The sequence below is a fragment of the Lichenostomus cassidix genome, chromosome 29 (assembly GCF_008360975.1).
Source record: "Lichenostomus cassidix isolate B80296 chromosome 29, HeHo_3.0, whole genome shotgun sequence".
NCBI classification, from domain to species: domain Eukaryota; kingdom Metazoa; phylum Chordata; class Aves; order Passeriformes; family Meliphagidae; genus Lichenostomus; species Lichenostomus cassidix.
In genome coordinates, this window is record NC_139509.1 from 1,622,543 (window position 1) to 1,634,906 (window position 12,364).

A 12,364-nucleotide genomic window follows, 5' to 3' on the forward strand; every position below is an offset into this window, starting at 1 on the left:
CATTCCCCATTCCTGTCCCAATCCTGTTCCCCACTCTCAATCCCATTCCCGACCCCATTCCCAACCCTACTCCTGATCCTATTCCCAGCCCCATTCCTGACCCCACTCCTGATCCTATTCCTGATCCCATTCCCCACTCCTGACCCCATTCCTGTCCCAATCCCGTTCCCCACTCCCGATCCCATTCCCAACCCCATTCCCCATTCCCAACCCCACTCCTGATCCTATTCCCATCCCCACTCCTGACCCCATTCCTGCCCTATTCCCAGCCCCATTCCTGATCCCATTCCCCATTCCTGATCCCAATCCCAACACCATTCTGACCCCATTCCCAATCCCCATTCCTGACCCCACTCCCGATCCTATTCCTGATCCCATTCTGACCCCATTCTGACCCCAATCCCGATCCCATTCCCAACCCCAATCCCATTCCTGACCCCATTCCATCCCATTCCCAACCTCAATCCTATTCCTGACCCCATTCCTGACCCCAATCCCGATCCCATTCCTGACCCCATTCCCAACCCCAATCCCATTCCCGATCCCATTCCCGACCCCAATCCCATTCCCGATCCCATTCCCAACCCCAATCCCATTCCTGACCCCATTCCATCCCATTCCCAACCCCAATCCCATTCCTGATCCCATTCCCAACCCCAATCCAATTCCTGATCCCAATCCCATTCCTGATCCCATTCCCAACCCCAATCCCATTCCTGACCCCATTCCTGACCCCAATCCCGATCCCATTCCCGACCCCACAGGCCAATGTGGAGCACCTGACGGAGAAGATGAAGACCACAGTGAAGAGAGGCCTCGTGCTCAGGTGGGTTTGGGATTTGGGGGATTTGGGGGATTTGGGGTCAGGGGAATTGGGTTTGGGATCAGGGGAATTCTTTGGGATGAGGGGAATTCATTGGGATTTGGGATCAGGGGAATGGTTTGGGATTTATTCCCACTGTAGGGATGAACGCTATAGTGAGAACTTCACCACGGATTTGGGATCAGGGAATGGTTTAGGGTTTAGGATTTAGGATCAGGAGAATTCTTTGGGATTGAGGGAATTCTTTGGGATTGAAGGAATTTTTTGGGATTTTCCCTAGGAACAAGCGCTGCAACGAGAACTACACCACGGATTTGGGATCAGGGAATTGTTTAGGATTTAGGATCAGGGAATTTTTGTTTGGGATTGAAGGAATTTTTTGGGATTTTCCATAGGAACGAGCACTGCAATGAGAACTACACCACGGATTTGGGATCAGGGAATTCTTTGGGATTTGGGATTGATGAATTTTTTGGGATTTTCCGTAGGAACGAGCACTGCAACGAGAACTACACCACAGATTTAGGATGTAGGAATTATTTGGGATTTGGGATTGAGAGAATTCTTTGGGATTGATAGAATTTTTTGGGATTTTCCGTAGGAACGAGCGCTGCAACGAGAACTACACCACGGATTTGGGATCAGGGAATGGTTTGGGATTTGGGATTGATGAATTTTTTTGGGATTTTCCCTAGGAACGAGCACTGCAACGAGAACTACACCACGGATTTGGGATCAAGGAATTGTTTAGGATTTAGGATCAGGGAATTTTTGTTTGGGATTGAAGGAATTTTTTGGGATTTTCCATAGGAACGAGCGCTGCAACGAGAACTACACCACAGATTTAGGATGTAGGAATTATTTGGGATTTGGGATTGAGAGAATTCTTTGGGATTGATAGAATTTTTTGGGATTTTCCCTAGGAACGAGCGCTGCAACGAGAACTACACCACAGATTTAGGATGTAGGAATTATTTGGGATTTGGGATTGAGAGAATTCTTTGGGATTGATAGAATTTTTTGGGATTTTCCGTAGGAACGAGCGCTGCAACGAGAACTACACCACGGATTTCATGTACAACCTTTACTCCGAGGAAGGAAAGGGAATTTTCGACTGCCGGAAAAACGTTTTGGGCCACATGCAGCAGGTGGGAATGGGATTGGGGTCGGGACATTTGGGATTTTCCTGGGCTTTTCCTGCAGTTTTTTCCATTTTTTTCCCGGTTTTTTCCGTTTTTTTCCCGTTTTTTTCCTGGTTTTTTCTCGGGTTTTTTCCTGACTCCCTCCAGGGTTTTTCCTGGTTCATCCTCGAGGTTTTTCCCACTTCATCCCAGGATTTTTCCTGAGGTTTTTCCTACCTCATACCGGATTTTTTTCCTGGTGTTTTTCCCGGGGTTTTCCCTGCCTCATCCTGGTTTTTTTCCGGATTTTTCCCACCTCATTCCTGGATTTTTCCCGGGGTTTTTCCCATCTCATCCCCGGTTTTTTCGCGGTTTTTCCCGAGTTTTTCCCGTGTCATCTCTGAGGTTTTCCCCGCATTTTTCCCAGCTGATCCCGGGATTTTTCCTGAGGTTTTTCCCACCTCATCCCTGGGATTTTTCCTAGGATTTTTCCCAGCTCATCCCAGGCTTTTCCTGGCTCATCCCGGGTTTTTTTCCCTCCTCATCCTAGGGGTTTTTCCCAGGAATTTCCCATTTTTTTTCCAGCTCATCCCGGGTTTTTCCCACCAGGAATGGGATCAGTTTTTCCCTCCTCATCCCAGTTTTTTCCCTGACTCATCCTGGTTTTTTTCTCACCTCATCCCAGTTTTTTCCCAACCCATCCCGGGATTTTTCCTGCCGGGAATGGGATCAGGTTTTTCCCACCTCATCCCGGTATTTTTTCCCGACTCATCCCGAGGTTTTTCCCGCCTCATGCTGGCTTTTTCCCAACTCATTTGGGGTTTTTTTTCCCAACTCATTCTGGGGTTTTTCCACCGGGAATGGGATTAGGGTTTTTCTCACCTCATCCCAGGATTTTCCCAGGGTTTTTCTCACCTCATCCCAGTGTTTTTCCTGGTTTTTCCAACCTCATCCCGAGTTTTTTCTCACCTCATCCTGGGGTTTTTCTAGGGTTTTTCCCACTTCATCCCAGGTTCTTCCCGACTCGTCCCGAGTTTTTCCCGCCGGGAATGGGATGAGGGTTTTTCTCACCTCATCCCGGGATTTTTCCTGAGGTTTTTCCCACCTCATCCCGAGTTTTTTCTCACCTCATCCTGGGGTTTTTCCCAGCTTTTTCCCGGTTTTTTCCCGGCTCATCCTGGGTTTTTCCTGGGGTTTTTCCTGGTTCATCCTGGGTTTTTTTCCCAGCTCATCCCGGGTTTTCTCTGGTGTTTTTCCCGGTTCATCCCTGGGTTTTTTCCGAGGTTTTTCCCGGCTCATTCCGGGGCTTTCTCCCACCTCATCCTGGGATTTTTCCTACGATTTTTTCCAGCTCATCCCAGGATTTTTCCTGCTGCTTTTCTCACCTCGTCCTGGGTTTTTCCCATTTTTTTCCCCGACTCATTCTGGGGTTTTTCCCGCTGGGAATGGGATCAGGTTTTTCCCACCTCATCCCAAGTTTTTTCTCACCTCATCCCGGGGTTTTTCCTGGTTCATTCTGGGTTTTTTCCCCTGGTTTTTTTCCCCGGATTTTTCCCACTTCATGCCGGAGGTTTTCCCCAGGTTTTTCCTGCCTCATCCCGATTTTTTTCCGGTGTTTTTCCCGTTTTTTTCCCCACCTCATCCCGGTGTTTTTCCCGGGTTTTTTCCCACCTCATCCCGATGTTTTTCCCGATTTTTTCCCATTTTTCCCGGTGTTTCAGGGAGGCTGCCCCACGCCGTTCGACAGGAATTTTGGCACCAAGATGGGAGCCAAAGCTGTGGCTTGGATCAGCGGCAAGATCAAGGAATGCTCCCGGCACGGTGGGTGATCCCAAAATGATCCCAAAATCCCAAAATATTCCCAAAAGATTCTCAAAATCCCAAATTCCCAAAATGTTCCCGAAATCCCAAAGGAATTCCCAAAATGTTCCCAAAATCCTGAAGGAATTCCCAAAACATTCCCAAAATCCCAAAAGGAATTCCCAAAATATTCCCAAAATCCCAAAGGAATTCCCAAAAGATTCCCAAAATCCCAAAAGGAATTCCCAAAATATTCCCAAAATCCCAAAGGAATTCTCAAAATCCCAAAAGGAATTCCCAAAATCCCAAAGGAATTCCCAGAATCCCAAAAGGAATTCCCAAAATATTCCCCAAATCCCAAATTCCCAAAATAGTGGATGATCCTAAAATTAATTCCCAAAATCCCAAAACATTCCTAAAATCCCAAAACGGTGGGTGATCCCAATGGGAATTCCCAAAATATTCCCAAAACATTTCCAAAAAGTGCCTTTTTGGAAGATTCCAAACATTCCCAACCTCTGCTCCATGAGGTTCCCAAACATTCCCAGGGGATTCCCAAACATTCCCACATTTCTGGAAGATTCCCAGACATTCCCAAACATTCCTGGAATATTCCCAGAGATCCTCAAACATTCCCAGGAATATTCCCAAACATTCCCAATCTTCCATCCCCAGGAGTTTTCCTTTTCTGGAAGATTCCCAAACATTTCCCAGCACATTCCCAACCATCCCCAAACATTCCCAAAAGATCTCACGACATTCCTGGAACATTCCCAGACATTCCCAGATTCCAGAGAGATTCCCAGCCATTCCCAGGTTCCTGAAGATTCCCAAACATTCCCAGGAGATTCCTGGACATTCCCAGATTATTCCCAGAAAATTCCCAACCATTCCCAGGATATTCCCAAACATTCCCAATCAATCCTCCATTCCCAGGAGTTCTCCCTTTCTGGAAGATTCCCAAACATTCCCAGAAGATCCCCAACCATTTCCAACTGTTCCCAGGACATTCCCAAACATTCCCAACCATCCCCAGAACATTCCCAGAACATTCCCAGAATATTCAACCATTCCCAGAACATTCCTGGATGTTCCCAGATTATTCCCAGGACATTCCCAGCCATTCCCAGGAATATTCCCAAACATTCCAAATCAATCGTCCATTCCCAAGAGTTTTCCCTTTCTGGGAGATTCCCAAACATTCCCAATCTCCATTCCCAGGAGATTCCCAAACATTCCCAGTTTTCCCTTTCTGGAAGATTCCCAAACATTCCCAACCACTCCCAGAGATTCCCCAAAAATCTCCAGATATTCCCGGAATATTCCCAGCCATTCCCAGATTCCAGGGAGATTCCCAAACATTCCCAACCATTCCCAGGACATTCCCAGAACATTCTCAGAATATTCAACCATTCCCAGAACATTCCCAGATTATTCCCAGGACATTCCCAGCCATTCCCAGGAATATTCCCAAACATTCCCAATCAATCCTCCATTCCCAAGAGTTCTCCCTTTCTGGAAGATTCCCAAACACTTCCAGAAGATTCCCAACCATTCCCAAAAGATCCTCAAACATTCCCAGAATATTCCAAACCATTCCCAGAACATTCTCTCTCCCCAGGCCGGATTTTCGCCAACACTGCCGACTCTGCCTGCCATTCCCAGCACATTCCCAACCATCCCCAAAAGATCTCAAGACATTCCTGGAATATTCCCAGACATTCCCAGGACATTCCCAGATTATTCCCAGAAAATTCCCAACCATTCCCAGCCATTCCCAGGGATATCTCCAAACATTCCCAATCAATCCTCCATTCCCAAGAGTTCTCCCTTTCTGGGAGATTCCCAAACATTTCCAGAAATTCCCAAACATTCCCAAGAGTTTTCCCTTTCTGGAAGATTCCCAAACATTCCCAGGAGACTCTCAAACATTCCTGGAATGTTCCCAGAACATTTCCAGATTACTCCCAGATTATTCCCAGAACATTCCAGAACATTCTCTCTCCCCAGGCCGGATTTTCGCCAACACAGCTGACTCTGCCTGCCATTCCCAGATTATTCCCAAACATTCCCAAAAGATCTCAAGACATTCCTGGAACATTCCCAGCCATTCCCAGGTTCCTGAAGATTCCCAAACATTCCCAGGAGATTCCTGGACATTCCCAGATTATTCCCAGAAAATTCCCAACCATTCCCAGGATATTCCCAAACATTCCCAATCAATCCTCCATTCCCAGGAGTTCTCCCTTTCTGGAAGATTCCCAAACATTCCCAGAAGATCCCCAACCATTTCCAACCATCCCCAGAACATTCCCAGAACATTCCCAGAATATTCAACCATTCCCAGATTATTCCCAACCATTCCCAGAACATTCCTGGATGTTCCCAGATTATTCCCAGGACATTCCCAGCCATTCCCAGGAATATTCCCAAACATTCCAAATCAATCGTCCATTCCCAAGAGTTTTCCATTTCTGGGAGATTCCCAAACATTCCCAATCTCCATTCCCAGGAGATTCCCAAATATTCCCAGTTTTCCCTTTCTGGAAGATTCCCAAATATTCCCAACCACTCCCAGAGATTCTCAACAAATCTCCAGACATTCCCGGAATATTCCGATTCCAGGGAGATTCCCAAACATTCCCAACCATTCCCAGGACATTCCCAGAATATCCAACCATTCCCAGAACATTCCTGGAATGTTCCCAGAACACTTCCAGATTATTCCCGGATTATTCCCAGATTATTCCTGGAACATTCCAGAACATTCTCTCTCCCCAGGCCGGATTTTTGCCAACACAGCTGACTCTGCCTGCCATTCCCAGATATTCCCACCCATTCCCAGAAGATCCCAAAACATTCCCAAACATTCCCAGGACATTCCCAGATTATTCCCAGAACATTCCCAACCATTCCCAATCTCCATTCCCAGGCAATTCCCAAACATTCCCAAGAGTTTTCCCTTTCTGGAAGATTCCCAAACACTTCCAGGAGATTCCCAAACATTCCCAGATTATTCCCAGGACATTTCCAGATTATTCCCAACCATTCCCAGAATATCCCAGATTATTCCCAGATTATTCCCAACCATTCCTGGAACATTCCAGAACATTCTCTCTCTCCAGGCCGTATTTTCACTAACACAGCTGACTCTGCCTGCCATTCCCAGCACATTCCCAACCATCCCCAAAAGATCTCAAGACATTCCTGGAACATTCCCAGACATTCCCAAACATTCCCAGATTATTCCCAAAAAATTCCCAACCATTCCCAACCAATTTCAGGATATCCCCAAACATTCCCAATCAATTCTCCATTCCCAAGAGTTTTCACTTTTCCGGAAGATTCCCAAACATTCCTGGAATGTTCCCAGAACATTTCCAGATTATCCCCAGATTATTCCCAACCATTCCCAGAACATTCCCAGGAGATTCTCAGAACATTTCCAGATTATTCCCAGATTATTCCCAGAATATTCTCAGAACATTCCAGAACATTCCCTCTCTCCCCAGGCCGTATTTTCGCCAACACTGCTGACTCTGCCTGCCATTCCCAGATTATTCCAAACCATTCCCAACCATTCCCAGGACATTCCCAGAATATTCAACCATTCCCAGATTATTCCCAACCATTCCCAGGACATTCCCAGAAAATTCCCAACCATTCCCAACCAATTTCAGGATATCCCCAAACATTCCCAATCAATCCTCCATTCCCAAGAGTTTTCCCTCTCTGGAAGATTCCCAAACACTTCCAGAAGATTCCCAAACATTCCCAAAAGATCCTCAAACATTCCTGGATTATTCCCAGATTATTCCCGGAACATTCCAGAACATTCTCTCTCCCCAGGCCGGATTTTCGCCAACACTGCTGACTCTGCCTGCCATTCCCAGCACATTCCCAGAATATTCAACCATCCCCAAACATTCCCAGGACATTCTCAGATTATTCCCAGATTATTCCCAGAAAATTCCCAACCATTCCCAATCTCCATTCCCAGGCGATTCCCAAACATTCCCAAGAGTCTTCCCTTTCTGGAAGATTCCCAAACACTTCCAGGAGATTCCTGGACATTCCCAGATTATTCCCAGAAAATTCCCAACCATTCCCAACCATTCTCAATCAATCCTCCATTCCCAGGAGTTCTCCCTTTCTGGAAGATTCCCAAACATTCCCAGAAATTTCCAAACATTCCCAAGAGTTTTTCCTTTCTGGAAGATTCCCAAACATTCCCAGGAGATTCCCAGACATTCCCAAGACCTTCCTGGAATATCCCAAATTATTCCCAGATTATTCCCAGAATATTCCCGGAACATTCCAGAACATTCTCTCTCTCCCCAGGCCGGATTTTCGCCAACACAGCTGACTCTGCCTGCCATTCCCAGATTATTCCAAACCATTCCCAAACATTCCCAACCATTCCCAGATATCCCCAAACATTCCCAATCAATCCTCCATTCCCAAGAGTTTTCCCTTTCTGGGAGATTCCCAAACATTCCCAGGAGATCCCCAACCACCCCCAAACATTCCCAATCAATTCTCCATTCCCAGGAGTTCTCCCTTTCTGGAAGATTCCCAGACATTCCCAGAATGTTCCCAGAACATTTCCAGATTATCCCCGGATTATTCCCAACCATTCCCAGAACATTTCCAGATTATGCCCAGATTATTCCGAGATTATTCCCGACCATTCCCGGAACATTCCAGAACATTCTCTCTCTCCCCAGGCCGGATTTTCGCCAACACAGCTGACTCTGCCTGCCATTCCCAGCACATTCCCAACCATCCCCAACCATCCCCAAACATTCCCAAAAGATCCTCAAACATTCCCAAATTATTCCCAGAATATTCCCAACCATTCCCGGAACATTCCAGAACATTCCCTCTCTCCCCAGGCCGGATTTTCGCCAACACAGCTGACTCTGCCTGCCATTCCCAGCACATTCCCAACCATCCCCAACCATTCCCAAACATTCCCAAAAGATCCTCAAACATTCCCAGAATATTCCCAGAATATTCCCGGAACATTCCAGAACATTCTCTCTCCCCAGGTCGTATTTTCGCCAACACAGCTGACTCTGCCTGCCTGCTGGGGATGCGCAAGAGGAGCCTGAGGTTCCAACCTCTGACTGAGCTGCGCCAGGAGACGGATTTCGAGTGAGTGCCGAGCCTTTTCCAGCCTTTTCCAGGGAAAAATCTGGGAATTCAGCCCTTGGAATGTCCACAGCCTGTCCTGGTCACTTTTTCTGCCTTTTTTTCCCATCTTTTTCCTCCTTTTTCCCATCTTTTTCCACCCTTGGAAAGTGGGAAAAATCCCAAGAATGTCCCCAGGAATGTCCCAAATCCCTTTTCCCACCCCAGATATGTCCCCAAAATATCCCCCATGTCCCCAGCTGTCCCCAAATGTCCCCAAATGTCCCCAAAATGTCCCCGCAGGCACCGCATCCCCAAGGAGCAGTGGTGGCTGAATGTCTCTAAATGTCCCCAAATGTCCCAGAAATGTCCCCAAATGTCCCCAAAATAACCCAAAATGTCCCCAGCTGTCCCTAAATGTCCCCAGAAATGTCCCCAAATGTCCCCTGTCCCTGCAGGCACCACATCCCCAAGGAGCAGTGGTGGCTGAATGTCCCCAACTGTCCCCAAAATGTCAAATAAACCCCAGAAATGTCCCCAAATGTCCCTAAATGTCCCCAAAATGTCCTCAAAATGTCAAATAAACCCCAGAAATGTCCCAGAAATGTCCCAGAAATGTCCCCAACTGTCCCCAAATGTCCCAGAAAAGTCCCCAAAATGCCCAATAAACCCCAGAAATGTCCCCAATGTCCCCAACTGTCCCCAAAATGTCCCCGCAGGCACCGCATCCCCAAGGAGCAGTGGTGGCTGAAGCTGCGGCCGATCCTGAAGATCTTAGCCAAGTACAACATCGAGCTGGACACGTCTGAGACAGCTCACCTGGAGCACCTGACCAGGAAGGTGCTGGTGCCTCAGGCCAGCCAGTGAGCTGGGAAATCCCAAAAAACCCAAAAAAACCCAAAATCCCAAAATTCCCACTCAAAAAAATCCCGAAATCCCAAAGTTCCTACTCAAAAACATCAAAAAATCCTGAATTTTCCACTCAAAAACACCTCAAAATCTCATTTTTCCCACTAAAAAACACCCCAAAATCCCAAATTTCCCATCAGGAAAATCCCAATTTTTCCACTCAAAAAAACCCCAAAATCCCCACTCAAAACCATCCCAAAATCCTGAATTTCCCACTCAAAAAACGCCAAAATCCCCACAAACAGCTCACCTGGAGCACCTGACCAGGAAGGTGTTGGTGCCCCAGCCCAGCCAGTGAGCTGGGAAATCCCAAAAAAACCCCAAAATCCCAAAATTCCCACTCAAAAAAACCTCAAAATTCCGAATTTCCCACTCAAAAAAACCCCAAAATCCCCACAAACAGCTCACCTGGAGCACCTGACCAGGAAGGTGTTGGTGCCTCAGGCCAGCCAGTGAGCTGGGAAATCCTAAAAATCCCAAAAAAACCCCAAAATCCCAAAATTCCCACCCAAAAAAATCCCGAAATCCCAAATTTCCCACTAAAAAACACCAAAAAATCCTGAATTTCCCACTCGAAAAACACCCCAAAATCGTGAATTTCCCACTCAAAAAACCCCCAAAATCCCAAATTTCCCATCAAGAAAACCCCAAAATACAAAATTTTCCAGTCGAAAAAACTCAAAATCCTGAATTTCCCATTGGGAAAATCCCAAATTTCCCTCTCAAAAACACCTCAAAATCCTGAATTTCCCACTTGAAAAAAACCCAAAATCCCAAATTCCCCATCCAGAAAGTCCCAAAATCCCAAATTTCCTACTCAAAAACATCCCAAAATCCCAAATTTCCCATCAGGAAAATCCCAAAATCCCAAATTTTCCACTCAAAACCATCCCAAAATACAAAATTTTCTGCTCAAAACCACCTCAAAATCTCATTTTTCCCACTCGAAAAAACCCAAAATCCCAAATTTCCCATCCAGAAAATCCCAAATTTACCACTCAAAACCACCTCAAAATCCGAAATTTCCCACTCGAAAACACCTCAAAATCTCATTTTTCCCCCTAAAAAAACCCACAAAAACCCGAATTTCCCACTCAAAACCACCCAAAAATCCCAAATTTGCCTCTCAAAAACACCCAAATCCCAAATTTCCCATCGGGAAAACCCCAAAATCCCAAATTTTCCACTTAAAGAAATCCCCTAAAAACCCCAAAATGCCAAATTTCCCACTCGAAAAACCCCAAAATTGTACATTTCCCATCCAGAAAATCCCAAAATCCCAAATTTCCCATCAGGAAAACCCCAAAATCTCGTTTTTCCCATAGCCAGGGGGATGTTTTTTGGGATTTTATGGAATTTTATGGGATTTTATTTTAATTTTATGGGATTTTATGGAATTTTATGGGATTTTTTATTTTTATTTCATGGGATTTTATGGAATTTTATGGGATTTTTATTTTATTTTATGGGATTTTATGGAATTTTATGGGATTTTTGTGGGATTTGATGGAATTTTTTGGGATTTAAGAAAAGGTTCTTGAATGTTGTTGTGATGAGTTGAAGGGAAAGTGGAGACTGAGAGTTTTGGGGTTAAAAATAAAAGAAAAATTTATGGAATTTTATGGAATTTTTTTTTTTATTTTATGGGATTTAAGAAGTGATTCCTGACTGGTGTTGTGATGAGTTGAAAGCAAAGTGGAAATTTGAGGGTTTTGGGGTTAAAAATGACCTGGAAAAATCCCCAAAATCCCAAATTTTCCCACTAAAAAAACCCCAAAATCCCAAATTTCCCATCAGGAAAACCCCAAAATCTCGTTTTTCCCACAGCCAGGGAGACGTTTTTTGGGATTTTATGGAATTTTATGGGATTTTTTATTTTATTTCATGGGATTTTTTATTTTATTTCATGGGATTTTTTATTTTATTTTATGGGATTTTATGGGATTGTGTTGTGATGAGTTGAGGGGAAAATGGAGATTGAGAGTTTTGGGGTTGAAAATAAAAGAAAATTTTATGGGATTTTATGGAATTTTATGGAAATTTTATGGAATTTTATGGATTTTTTTTGGATTTTATGGGATTTAAGAAGTGATTCCTGACTGGTGTTGTGATGAGTTGAAGGCAAAGTGGAAATTTGAGGTTTTTGGGGTTAAAAATGACCTGGAAAAATCCCAAAATCCCAAATTTTCCCACTAAAAAAAACCCCAAAATCCCAAATTTCCCATCAGGCAAACCCCAAAATCTCGTTTTTCCCACAGCCAGGGGGACGTTTTTTGGGATTTTATGGAATTTTATGGGATTTTTATTTTAATTTTATGGGATTTTTTATTTTATTTTATGGGAATTTTATGGGATTTTTTATTTTATTTTATGGGATTTATGGAATTTTATGGGTTTGTGTTGTGATGAGTTGAGAGGAAAATGGAGATTGAGGGTTTTGGGGTTAAAAATAAAAGAAAATTTTATGGAATTTTAGAGAAATTTTTTTTGATTTTATGGGATTTTTTTTAATTTTATGGGATTTAAGAAGTGATTCCTGACTGGTGTTGTGATGAGTTGAAGGCAAAGTGGAAATTTG

General features: G+C 44.7%; 1 protein-coding gene and 1 long non-coding RNA gene across 6 annotated transcripts in view; both read left to right on the plus strand.

Moving 5' to 3' along the window:
• The window catches only part of PFKM (phosphofructokinase, muscle), a 32,447-nt gene extending 22,156 nt beyond the window's left edge, over positions 1 to 10,291 (plus strand). For 3 of the 5 annotated variants that reach the window (XM_085041181.1, XM_085041182.1, XM_085041180.1), the window contains 5 exons: positions 765 to 826; positions 1,860 to 1,971; positions 3,666 to 3,765; positions 8,796 to 8,901; positions 9,597 to 10,291. In XM_085041181.1, the coding sequence (XP_084897307.1) occupies positions 765 to 826; positions 1,860 to 1,971; positions 3,666 to 3,765; positions 8,796 to 8,901; positions 9,597 to 9,744 (528 nt within the window). In that variant the 3' untranslated portion in view covers positions 9,745 to 10,291. The other 2 variants (XM_085041184.1, XM_085041185.1) reach the window with 2 other exon arrangements.
• A 599-nt stretch (positions 10,292 to 10,890) lies between these two features.
• LOC146425824 (uncharacterized) overlaps positions 10,891 to 12,364 on the plus strand; it is a 2,037-nt gene continuing 563 nt past the window's right edge. The window contains exon 1 of the long non-coding RNA XR_014846358.1: positions 10,891 to 11,925. This is a non-coding gene — a long non-coding RNA (uncharacterized LOC146425824). The remainder of the gene's footprint in view (positions 11,926 to 12,364) is intronic.